This window comes from Calonectris borealis, chromosome 8 (assembly GCF_964195595.1).
Source record: "Calonectris borealis chromosome 8, bCalBor7.hap1.2, whole genome shotgun sequence".
Taxonomy (NCBI): domain Eukaryota; kingdom Metazoa; phylum Chordata; class Aves; order Procellariiformes; family Procellariidae; genus Calonectris; species Calonectris borealis.
In genome coordinates, this window is record NC_134319.1 from 35245049 (window position 1) to 35257810 (window position 12762).

At 40.0% G+C, this 12762-nt stretch overlaps 1 protein-coding gene across 3 annotated transcripts in view; it reads left to right on the forward strand.

The window, feature by feature from the left end:
- The window catches only part of PLA2G4A (phospholipase A2 group IVA), an 88107-nt gene that overhangs the window by 36070 nt on the left and 39275 nt on the right, over positions 1 to 12762 (forward strand). For all 3 annotated transcript variants that reach the window (XM_075156982.1, XM_075156984.1, XM_075156983.1), the window contains 2 exons: positions 5438 to 5586; positions 10214 to 10327. In XM_075156982.1, coding sequence (XP_075013083.1) covers positions 5438 to 5586; positions 10214 to 10327 — 263 coding nt within the window. The remainder of the gene's footprint in view (positions 1 to 5437; positions 5587 to 10213; positions 10328 to 12762) is intronic.

The window sequence follows — 12762 nt, forward strand, 5'->3', positions numbered from 1 at the left end:
CCTCCACCCCGTCACACAGCCATGTTCTCCTGGACGCAGGAGACAGCTTTTTTCAGGCCCTTGTGTTTGTCTGTCCTTTCACTAGTGTGCAGCGGAGCAAGGGTAAGCCAAATCTAATAATTCATATATTTGTTAGTATGTTCTTTGGGAAACATTAATTATTTGGGAATTATTGATATTTGACAATTATTGATAAATACTGTTTTTAAGAATTCCCTTTTTTTAAACTGGAAAATCACATTAAACTGGGAAAAAACATGATTTTAAAGTTCATTACATTTTCACCTGACTGTGGCAGAGAGACCAAATCATTTTTTTATGCCACTATGAAACATATTGTCCAGTGAGCCCCATAAAATTCACTATTTGAATAAAAATTCAGTTATTATTTTTAAGCACACAACAAAACAATGTTTCTGGCCTAGGGAGAGATTCATGTAGCTTGTGCCATGCTGGTTAACTGTGATCGATACTAGTTAATATTCAACTCGTGGAAAAACGCCTTCGTGCCCCCCGCTTTGGATTTCTCTAGGCAAACGGTAGGTTTGATGACTTCCATAAAGTTCAGAGGAGCTCTGCAGCCAGGCAGCAGCGAGTAAGTGCTGCACAGCCTGCTCGAGCTCCCTTCCCCAGCCAGAACCGCTTGTGCATAAGGCACAGCTGGCTTGTTTTAGCTTCCTTCCCCTCGGAGGAGAGGAAGGTAGTTCAGCAATTCCCGTTACTAGCTTGGCCTCATTCAAGCCGCTCAGCTGCACGTAACTTCATGCTAACCAAGTTGTCCTGTAGTGCAGTAAGCCAAAAAAATGGTGGAAAGTAGACAAAGATGGTCATTTGGGACCTCGAAAGATTTCATGAACGGGGTTGCACTTAATGGTGGAGGATGTTGGTTAACCAGAAGGCAAAAAACTCCAATGAACCAAACTCACACAGTTCTTTAAGGAAGTTCTGCCATATACTTGCTGGAATATTTCTGTAATTGCATAAACTTGGTATCTGGAGATCATGGGTCCAAAAAATCTGGATCCAGATTTACTTTCTATAATGGTGATGCATATATTAACTGAAATTAAAGTTAATATAGTTTTATTTAATATCCATTATGATCACAAGTGTTTAAAACATGCTCACATGGAAAAAAAAGACAAATTCTTATGATGCAGCATTTTTTTGTAGCAAACCAGATTTTGGAAATACTTCAAGAACTTTGCATTTCTTTCAACTTTTGATGGACAAATGAGATAAATTTTCATGTATGATGGTAGTGGCTTCATCCTTGGTATTTCATATTTGAACAGGCTTTCTATATCTATTATGCTGTTGAAATAATTGAAATTGGAATGACTGAAATATGAATTATATGTCTGAAATATTAATTACATTAATACGGGGGCCTGATGACAGTCATCGCACCAAATTAGTAACATAAGATCAAATGGTTTCCAGTCATTGTAGAAAATTTTACAGGTTTCGTTAATAGACAGATTGCTTAAAACATTACTCATTTTTAATGTGAAAATGATTGATCCTAATTACTGTCCATTGTGTGTTTCACATCATGATTCATAATGTAATTTAGAGATCTACAGCAATTACTTAAACAGGAGATAAATCAAAGGAGGAAAAGTCATTGAATCCTTACTTCCTACCTCTCAGCCATTTCTTAAGCCAGTATGTTTAAAAATAACAGTTTAGATGCTGACTCTGCTTTTGTTAGTGGATACCTGTCTTCAACCCCTGGAGATTTGGTGGATGCTGTAAATCTTACAAAAGGGTTAGTGTTAATATTTTGTTAATTACCTTTATAATTCATCTAGCTATAAGCTGCTGATTGCAGCTGTTAGTTCCATTGACATCAATGCCGAAACTCTTAATTTTATTTTTTAGTGTAAAGGTGGGGTTTTAGATACACTTGTACTTACTGGTCGGTTCATATTTGTTTTTTCCTGAGAAATGCTAATGGAGTTTGGTCCCTCTATTCCAGAGCGTTATCTGTGCCGTTATGCATGAAGCTCTTTGACACTGGGAGAAGTATGACATTTTAGTTGCATGCACATGTGGAGGCACTTACTGTAAGTAGTCAAAGAGTGCCAGGAAGAGAGGAATATGGAATCATACCATACAGTCACTGTCTTATGGTAGTGCATGTGTCCGTTTGCAAACCTTCCGAGTTTCCAGTTGCAAACCTTCCAAACTTTACCTACATTAAAAAGTTGAGATGCACTGCAGATAGCTAGCCCACAAATTATGGAGGAGTCATGCGAGAATGCTTGCGCAAAGAATAGCCTGGAGCCTAGCTGAGCTGTATAGAAACTTCGTTTTCTTCAGAAGTGTCCTGAGGAAGAAGTACAAATTCTTACTTGTTGCTTCTTCTGAAAAGTCTGTGGTTGGTATTTCAAGTAGGCTGCTAAAACAAAAGAGCAATTCCACGACAGTGTTGTCTCTACATAGATAATTCTCTTGTATTGGTTACACTCGCAAAACATCAGCTTTTGACCCATAAACCATTTCATAAAGATGGTTCAGTTTAAAATCAAAATATAGGTAACAGCAGTGATCAAGCTACTTTTCACTTACATGCTCAGATCAGTTTTTTTGAAAAACATACCTGGCAAATCAACTAGCAAAAACACAAACAGGAGTCAATACGTCCATGCAAAAGGGTACACACTCTGTCTGTTTTTCCTGTGTTTGATAACTTTACTGTTTTGAAATACATTAAGTGAATACTTTTGTGTTACTTGCCAGATTGCTGGTAGCTAGTTTTTGGTCCCCAACCAATAATGAGGAGTAAGATTTTGATTACTATATTATAGCTTATAGCAATATCTTAATCAGAGCACACAGTCTTCCAGTATTTTTCCTCTTCATCCGAAGAAGGAAGTTATAAAAGAATAGATTTTCATTTACTTAATTGAAAATAGCACAAAATAAATTTTCAAACATGAAAGGGCAGATGATTAACTCTTTGCCTCGGGTTAAAAAAGATAATAAAGGCAGGGAGTGAGGGGGCGGCTTGGCAATACTGAGTTATGAAGACTGATTTTTCTAAGTTTAGTTGTTCCGTGCCTTGGGTTTAGTTTCTGTTTCAACGCTTATTTGGAGTCTGTCTGATAGGAAGTTAGTAATGGCATCTGTATGCCAGCTGTGCAGTGGTATGGGGTTTCCACGTGCTTCGGGATTTTTAATACAGGTAGGAAACCATTTGCTGTTTGTGTTTAAAAGAAAAAATTAAAGTTTTGTAACTTAGAGCTGATCACATAATCACATAAAAAATCAAATGGAAAGGGAAGAATTAACGTTTTGCCCAGAACACTGTTCAGCACCAGTATTTTGGTTAAAACCCAAGCTTTTGTAGGCAAGTTCAGTCTCTTGGCAGAGCAAGTCTGTAGTGTTTATTGCCAAAGTAGTGCTCGATATCCAGACTTACCAGATGAGATCTTGTCACTTCTGATTTGGGTGGATATTTTGCTGTTTAGTTTCAAGGGGCCTTGATTCCCTTTTTTCTGGCGCAATTTTGTGTAGTAATTCAAGGGAGCTATGTATTCAGTAAAAGTTGGTAATTAGTTACATCTGCCAGTGAGAAAACACTTGGAGGTTGATCCCCCTGTTCCCTGATACGGAGCAGATACGGAGCAGATACGGAGCAGAGTGTAAAACTCCCTAAGAAGTTCTGGGGAGTGTTGTATTGTATTTCCTCGCGTCCAAGGAAATTCTCACACAGTGAAATCTTTGAATCACAAAGTCTTATTTATATACAAAATTTTCACTGAGGGAGCCCAAGTCTAGGATTTTAGACTTTACTGTCGAAAAGTTTACTGTCCCTAAAGTTTCCCTAGCTAGAGGAATACTTAATTCAAAGTATGACCCGTGCGTGTTATTCTGCATCTCCAGAGATACTTGAAGTACTTTGTGGGTAAGTTCAGTATCTTTTATGTTTGGTGATGGCATCAGAAGGCGCGTTAGGTCTGGCTGATGTTCCTCACTAGAATTGCCGGGAGGCCAAACATTTTGAGTTTTGATTCCCTTCTGCCCTGGTACACATACAGAACCTCCTGAGTGGTTTCAAAAAGCCTTTTTTTGGTTGTTTGGTTGTTTTTTTTCCAAAAGACGATTGATTTCCATTTGAAAGTATCAAACTTTTTTGTTTTGCTCTTTTCCGCCTTCTCCCAGCTGAAATGACCATGGGGTTCTGGGCCTCAGCAATCTCACTGAGAACGTTTTATTGAAATCCAAGAGTCTCTAAAAACATTTGGCTTTGTTAAAAAAAGTATCTTCAGACTTAAAGTGTGTACAAGGAGGAATGTTCAGACCCGGTTTACCTACTAAGGGGTTTTAATCTCTTTCAAAAAGAGACCTTTAAGGAAAGGATTCTTGTTTGTGGTGGGTGTTGTATTTGCTTGAAAATGTTTCACTGAAGCAGAAGACAAACTTTGAAGAGAGGATGCTGGAAAGATGTGTGCGTGTTGCCACAGCAGAACAGGTGGCTTTTCATGATCACCAAAACCACAGAAATAACTTCCCATGCTTTCCCGTGAAGCCTCTGAGCAATGTTTTAGAGAAGTATGTAAAGGACTGCATCAGCCTTGGTCCAATTTGACAGGAAAAAAATCTCATTGGACAGAAAAAACCTCATTGGACAGAAAAAAATTACATGCTTTAACCGGTTGGAAAGGTAGGATTTTTAGGGCTGCCAACAATGCATTCTTTGCTCTCAGGAATGACTATTATTAGACACATCAGATGAGTTTTCTCAACGTGTATTTTTCTCCCACTGATAATTCTGATTAACTATAGGTGGCATATGTTTCTGTATTTTCAGTTAGTGTTCTGTGCAGTTGTTATTCAAATATACTGTATAAATAAGATCTTGATTCCGTGCTGATCTCCACAAAGCTCTGGTCATTGCAATGGCTTCAGATTTGAACAGCTCTCCTTACGCTGTGTTTAGCAGTACATAAGTGGCTTGACTGATTTCCTTTATGATTGCCAAACCAGCAAAGGTGAAAGAGGATCCAAAACTGTAAACCAAGCTGCTTGTTTTCGTTATTAACTGAAGACTGTTTTTGTGGAATACTTACTTCTGTGACACAAGCCAAAGTAATTAAAGGCTAGAAAGAGAGGAAGGGGTAAGAGCTTTTAAAAATAATTACCACTGCCTGATAGAAGTGTACATATTTCCAATAAACTTGAATCAGTCCCAGTGCCATTCTGTTTGTTCAAGGCTTTTCTTCTCCCCTCTTAAAAGCATAACGTCTGTTTCTTTTTGGGAGGTTGTTATTATCATTGTATCATTCATGTCATTATATTAATGTAATTTATATAGTTGAATATTTTTCGCCATAGACCATGAGGTGATCTGTGGTTTCACATAATTGTATTGATTATTACAACCCAAACTTGAGTTTTATCTAACTTGAACATCGGTTTTGCTCTGTAGTTGACACGCCAGATCCCTATGTGGAGCTGTTCATCCCATCTGCCCCCGATTGCAGGAAGAGAACGAAACATTTCAATAACGATGTGAATCCCGTGTGGAATGAGACCTTTGAGTTCATTTTGGACCCCAACCAAGAGAATGTTCTTGAGGTAAATCACATGGCTGAGCTGCCTCTGTGAAAATGGAAGTTGTACAATGTCTGGAAGATTAAAATAACAGTAGCTTGTACGTGTATGGCATCTGTTGTCTCAAGGTTTCAACTTTTTTTTAAACATTAAAGGCTGTTTTTTGCCGTTAGGCATGGTGCTAAGCAAGAGGTGTTGTATAAATTGTGTTATTCAAGGAGTAGCCTTGAGAGTCATGGTGAGATATGCCTCTGAGTCGTCTCTCGGACTGCTGCTGAGGGCTAGTGGCTTACTATTCTTCAAATCAGCCATAGATTATTTTCTCCCTGCTTCCTACAACTGATTCAACTATTATGGACAGTGAATAGCTGGGGGTAAAGTCAAGTCTCTGCCTATTCCCTGCTTCTCCCCAAGGAGACAGAAAGAAGCAGCATGGTTCTGCTTTCTCCTCTGCGCCTGGAGCCAAGGGCTAAGTAGCCCACCCAGTGATGTTTTGGGTACTCTTATTCCATTTGCTTGTTGACCAAGCCACCATTCAGTTCTCAATAAGTTAAGCCTTTCTGGGTTGTGTACAAATGATGAGTGTTAAGTGTAACTATTTTATAAGTGGGCATGGCAAGCATTTAAGATTATCTATAGTCCTTTGTTAGCTTGGTTCTTTGTAGGGCATGGCCCTAACATGTCAAGTCTTATGACCCAACCTTAAAATCATAGAATCATAGAATAGTTTGGGTTGGAAGGGACCTTTAAAGGTCATCTAGTCCAACCCCCCTGCCGTGGGCAGGGACATCTTCAACTAGATCAGGTTGCTCAGAGGCCCATCCAACCTTACCTTGAATGTTTTTCTCTGGGCAACTGTACCAGTGTTTTACCACCCACATTGTAAAAAATTTCTTCCTTATATCTAGTTTAAATCTCCCCTCTTCGAGTTTAAAACCATTCCCCCTTGTCCTGTCGGAACAGGCCCTGCTAAAAAGTCTGTCCCCATCTTTCTTATAAGCCCCCTTGAAGTACTGAAAGGCTGCAATAAGGTCTCCCCGGAGCCTTCTCTTCTCCAGGCTGAACAACCCCAACTCTCTCAGCCTTTCCCCACAGGAGAGGCGTTCCATCCCTCTGATCATTTTCGTGGCCTCCTCTGGACCCGCTCCAACAGGTCCATGTCTGTCCTGTGCTGAGGATCCCCGAGCTGGGCGCAGCACTGCAGGGGAGGTCTCACCAGAGCAGAGCAGAGCAGAGGGGCAAAATCCCCTCCCTCGACCTGCTGCCCATGCTGCCTTTGACGCAGCCCAGGATACGGTTGGCCTTCTGGGCTGCGAGCGCACGTTGCCGGGTCATGTCCAGCTTTTCGTCCACCAGTACCCCCAAGCCCTTCTCGGCAGGGCTGCTCTCCATCCCTTCATCCCCCAGCCTGTAGTGATACCGGGGGTTGCCCCGCCCCAGGTGCAGGACCTTGCACTTGGCCTTGTTGAACCTCATGAGGTTCACACGGGCCCACTTCTCGAGCTTGTCCAGGTCCCTCTGGGTGGCATCCTGTCCCTCAGGCATGTCGACCGCACCACTCAGCTTGGTGTCATCTGCAAACTTGCTGAGGGTGCTCTCGATCCCACTGTCTATGTCATTGATGAAGATATTAAACAGTACTGGTCCCAATACGGACCCCTACGGGACACCACTCGTCACTGATCTCCATCTGGACATTGAGCCATTGATCACTACCCTCTGGATGCATCCATCCAAGCTTACGGAGTTTCAGTCTAAATTGGCCAACTGGGACAGAGGCTAAAGCCTGTGAAGCTTTTCATTGAGGTGGTAACCATAATCTCTTGGGGCTAAACTATTCAAGATCTGAAAATTGAATTGTGCTTCCTACAAGTCTCCCTGTGTTCCTGGGGAGTGGAGTAGGTTCTACAGTTCAGGGAGGAAGAAGCCCATGATCAGCTCAATGGAGCATGAAGAACCATCATATGCATCCTGCACAATAGGGCATTCACAATAACTTCACTACAGCTTTGCAGAAAGCAGATTACCCAAAATAGCTTTCACCAGCTCGTCAGGTGCAACAGTCACCTGAGTTGATTCATACTAGATGTTTTGGTCATCGACATACAAACTGGCCACGTGAAATTTGAGAAAAGTTTGAAATTTCTAACTGAGTTCTTGCTTTCTAGTAACAAGTCAGGCAAATAGCTATCAGGAATTAGAGGAATAGAGTGATTTTGGCTTCTTTGTGAGAAAGCATTTGTGGAAATAGGAAGAAGAAAAGAACAACTTGAGTTCATCAACGTGCCTTTGTTGCAGTATGGGAAATAAAAATTGTTTCAATTTCATCTGATGAAGCCTTTGTGGATTCTAACAGAAGTCCTGGGGCACAGAGTTTTACCTGTCTTTTTGCAGATCCTGTGCTTTTTTGGAATATCTGCAGGAGCTACAGCTGGCTAAATAATTAACGTGATCTATAGTAGCTCTCATGATCTTCAAAAGATGAGCAGAATGGTAAAATGAGGAATAGCAAATCATAGTTAAAATATAGTCCCTTGGTTTTATTGGCATTGTATAAAGACTGGGTCAGATTCTGCTTGTAGTCACACTTAGGCAGCTTCCTAAGTAATGTATGAATTTGTTGAGTACAAAATTTCGTTCAAGGATTTTTAAAGGATAAATTATTAATGTCACAAACAGCAGTGGCCAGTGGCTGTCTTTTTGGGAACAGTTCCACCTCCTATACTCTGTGTCTTTATGCATTCTGATGTGAAGAAGTTGAGATGCTGGCAAGCCATTAATTTCTTACTGTTACATGATCTCAGGTATTTTTGGCCATGTGGAGGTCTCGGTCATTTGCTTCCTTTTGTGGTAATAATGTGACTAGCTCATATTCCACCAAGGTGAGAACCCCCAGTTACTAAAGCATCTTTTGCAATTTGGCTAACATTTTGTAAGGTGTTTCTCAGTTTTCAGCATGCTTTTACGCAGTTGTTATAAAGCACAGGATTTTGTGAGTTGGCACGCTGTTGATTTCCAGCACAGTATGGCCATAGCATACTGCAAGGTTCTGCAAGTCTCTATCTCCTGTAACAGAACACAACAAGATTGATTATAAGTAGAATTTGGAATTACAATAACTAAAGGCTGTTGCTGATTTCTGAGACACATGCTATAAAATTCCATGAAAATTGCCTGCAAAGAGCCAGTGATACCATGTAAAATGGTTAATTGTGGACCTGGTCGATATGTATATTTGCATACACATATATGTGTTGTTCACAGAAAACATTCTCTTTACCATGAAAGGTATAGTCTTTAGGTTAAAACTGATGTTTGTGTTCTGCCATTGTTGTACACAGACGCAGTGCCCGGCATTGGATTCTGCATGGATTGCAGCGTCGGAATTCACCTCCCCACCCAAAATCTCATTGTGAATTCCTAAGCTCACAAGAGAGACTCACAAGAGACTCCACAATTCTCTCAACTCCTCAGATTATTTTAATCTAAATCTTTAACTCTATCCCAAGTGCAGTTTTCATTCTGAAGTGTTAGCAGCTCTGCAAAATCCCATTAAGAAGTTTTTGCTATTGCTGTTGGTTTTAAAAGACAGTCCTCAGAGATCACAGCAATGGGCATAAAGTTTGGCAAAGAAACAGAAGAACATAGATGCCATTAGAGTTCTGTCCTAAAATACAGTTCATCATTTCAAAGGGTTGCTTGTGGCACAGGATGAAGAAGATTCTTTGTAGCTGAGAAGAGACTGAACCCAGATGTAGCAACTAGTTATTCAAGTGATTGTATCTTGATTCCCTTTGTTTTATGCAAAAGATATGATCCAAACCGCAAACATATGATATTTTAGAAGATACAATTCCACAAAGTGGAAAAAAATCGTAAGCCAAATGAGTTTAGAGAGCTCATTTTATAGAAACCATGTAAATGGTAATTTGAAATTCTTTCTGAACATCTTACTTGAGAACTTTGGAAGGCTGCCACTGAGAAAAAAGATTGCTTAGATGTAGACCCACATGGATTAGAGCAAAAGCATTGAACTTTGCTCTGCGGTATCCATACGTCTTTGGATAGTATCGCATTTTGAAAAGGTATATGCTCTGACATGGAGAATATGAGAAGAGACTTGAAGATCTGGCTGGATACAGAGAAAAGCTTTGTGTAATTTGGAATGCTGCACATTTTGCCAAATCATTGCTATAAAAATCTTGGTCTGTAGATACAAGGCTAGGATGTATGGATTCTATCTTCACTGAAATGGTTTTTGGCATATCACATTTAAAACTATGTTAGTTTCTCCATAGAGAAGTTTTACTAACTGGAAATTTGAAGTAATTGTATATTTTATATGAATAATTTGAAGTTATTATGTCTGCTTAGAAAGATGGTGAGGTTTACTGAAAAAGGTGCTCAGATAAAAAATGCTTTGTAAATGATACTGTCGTACTCATGCAATTGAATGCCTTGAAGGTGCCACCTGCACTATACAGGAGCTTAGCCTGTTGTAAAAGAACATGTCTGTTGGCATTGGGCGTTGACTGGGTTGGGTTAGGTCTATTCCTTTTCCATATAATTTTCTTTTACTTTAGGCTTAGGCTGTATGGAATTAAAAAGGGATTTATCGAAGTAGAATTGAATACCCGTGTTTCTTTTGTAGGTTACTTTGATGGACGCCAACTACGTTATGGATGAGACTCTTGGCACATCCACATTTCCTATATCTTCTCTGAAACTGGGAGAGAAGAAGGAGGTCCAGTTAACTTTCAATGATGTAAGTTGCAACGTTCTTAGCTTTACCTGTGTTGGTGCAGCTTTGAACATGATGGAAAGTTCTTAAAAGAGCACCTGAACTGAGAGACCTAAACTGTTGTGTACACCAGGACGTACCACATTTCTGTCCTTTATCAGGTGTCTGAATTTTAGTTGTGCCACATTCTGGTTAGATAAAGCTTCTTCACAAATCAGTAGAGGATGGTGCTTATAAAGGCTAAGTGATGTGTCCTAAGTCTGACGTTACTCAGAGTATTCCCTCAGTCACTTTCTTGAAGCATAAGGAAAACATTTGGCCTGCTCTTGATACTCGTCAGAAGTACATGTTCCTAGATGAAAGGAAATCCAAGACTATTTCTTATCCCATCGGTCTACCTCAGGACTATGTATGTATGTGTTTTCCTAATATAGAGCTAAGTTTTGAATTCAAGAAGGAATTAGAGTGTATCATGGAGGGGGTAAGGGTGGCAGCCTTTCAGTCAGGAAATAGCTGAACGGGGGCACAAGAGGGGCTATCTCAGGTGGGGATTGTGCTCTTCATACCCTGTTCTGAAGCTCATTTCCTAAGCACTCACTGTTGTCCATGGTTAAACACAGACTACTGGCCTAAAGCACTGTATTTATCTTCTCACATCCTGCTGAGAGGAGAATTAAGCAGTGCCACTGAATGCCTTAGTGTCCTTTCTGAGAGAATCCTCTTTAAAAGTCTAGTTTCAAACTTTTGCTTGCTAAACCAGTTTCTGCACCACTTGGTTCAATTTAGTTTAATGGTCTTTGTTAGCATGAGAGGTTACGCAGATTTTGCTGGTCAGTATATTACCTCTACTACTGATGCCTGTGGCTTCCGGAAAGCTAACAGAAATTCTTTTATTATTATATGTTTCACTTTCAATAAATGGCTTGTTGTAACACAGCCCTAGTTAACATGCAATAATGCATTAATGTGAACGCTTTAAAAAAAAGGCAAGTCCCAATTGGATTATTCTCTTTAAACACATATACAAAACATATGGAGTCAGTTTAACAGGATTGTTGCCGGCACAGTAACTCCCGGAAATTGTTGTTAAAACTGTGTGTAATTGAGCTTGTTCTGCATGTATTAAAATATCATCATTTGTTAGAACGACGTATCACAGGCCATTCTGAACATAATTCAGTACTTGTAGTTATATCCATCACATCTAGTTATCTTTATATGTATATATATTGTATGCATATACTGTATGTATAAATACTGTCTGCATTTCTGTTTTGGGCTATGGTTTATTATATGATCAGAGGTCTTGATTTGTGACTGCTCTGCTGTTTTCCATGTGATATAACTTTAAAAGTGTGGTTACAGCAAATAACTGGTTAAGGCCTATTTATTGGAATCGGAGAGTTTCATATGTAAGATCTAGCATTTAATTAAGCGTAGCCTTAGGGCAGTTGGAATTTTGATACCCTCTTTTTTTTTTTCCTTTTTTTTTTTTAAAGTTACTGCATTTTTTGAAGTTTCTGCATATTTATTTCACTAAGTGCTTCAGTAACTTGGGCTTCCAGAGTGTGGGCTGACTGCAGATGCCTGGTTCTGCCAGGCACGAGGTGAGGTAGTGAGAAAGAGCTGATGAATAAATTTTGAAAACACAGTTTACAAAGCTCATGCCAATAATATAAGGCCTTGAGACATTACAGATGTGCTTTAACTTCTCATCAGCCCTCAGCAAAGCTTGGTAGAGTACATAGGGGAAAAAAATCAGTGAAAAAAGCCAAATATGACTCTGAAATTTGTAAGCAAGTGGTAAGGGAACATCAAGTCAGGTTGAGTCCAATGTAGACAATTTGTATACACAACGTGTATTCCTGAGATTTCTATGGCAGCCTGTATAAGGTATAGAAAATGGCATGCTATTTCCCTATTGGAAGGTTTCACTTCAAGGGTTTATTTAATACCACGTGCGTACATTTTTTTCAACCATTGGATCACTGCGTGGTTTCTGAAGTGCTTTCTAAATTAGTAATATCAGGTGCTGGAATAACGTAATTACTACCCTGTCTTTGAAGTATTTCCGTAAATGACTCCTCACTCTGTTTCTTCATGTTCTTCCTTTGTTATTTCTTTGCCTTTTCTTTCGCCCACCACCCTGTTAATACGCCACCTCATTTACAATTCCCATTTCAGAGGGCAGGAGTGGAGTGCCAGGTTTTACCTGGCCCGTCGGCAGGTACGCGGGATGTGGGAGGCCAGAGCCGGCTTTGCGCTTCCATGTCCTTAACTACTCTGTATAAGTGTCAAGCAAACGTTCAGGCTGCGGTGTTCTAGCTCCGTTCCTAGTGATCACATGCCACAAACGAGGAGGGTAATCCGTTTGCAGCTAGAGGCAGAGTGAAACAAGACACTGTGTGAGCCTGTTACACGTCTACAAGGCTGTACCAGTGCGTCGGTGGTCATTGCGT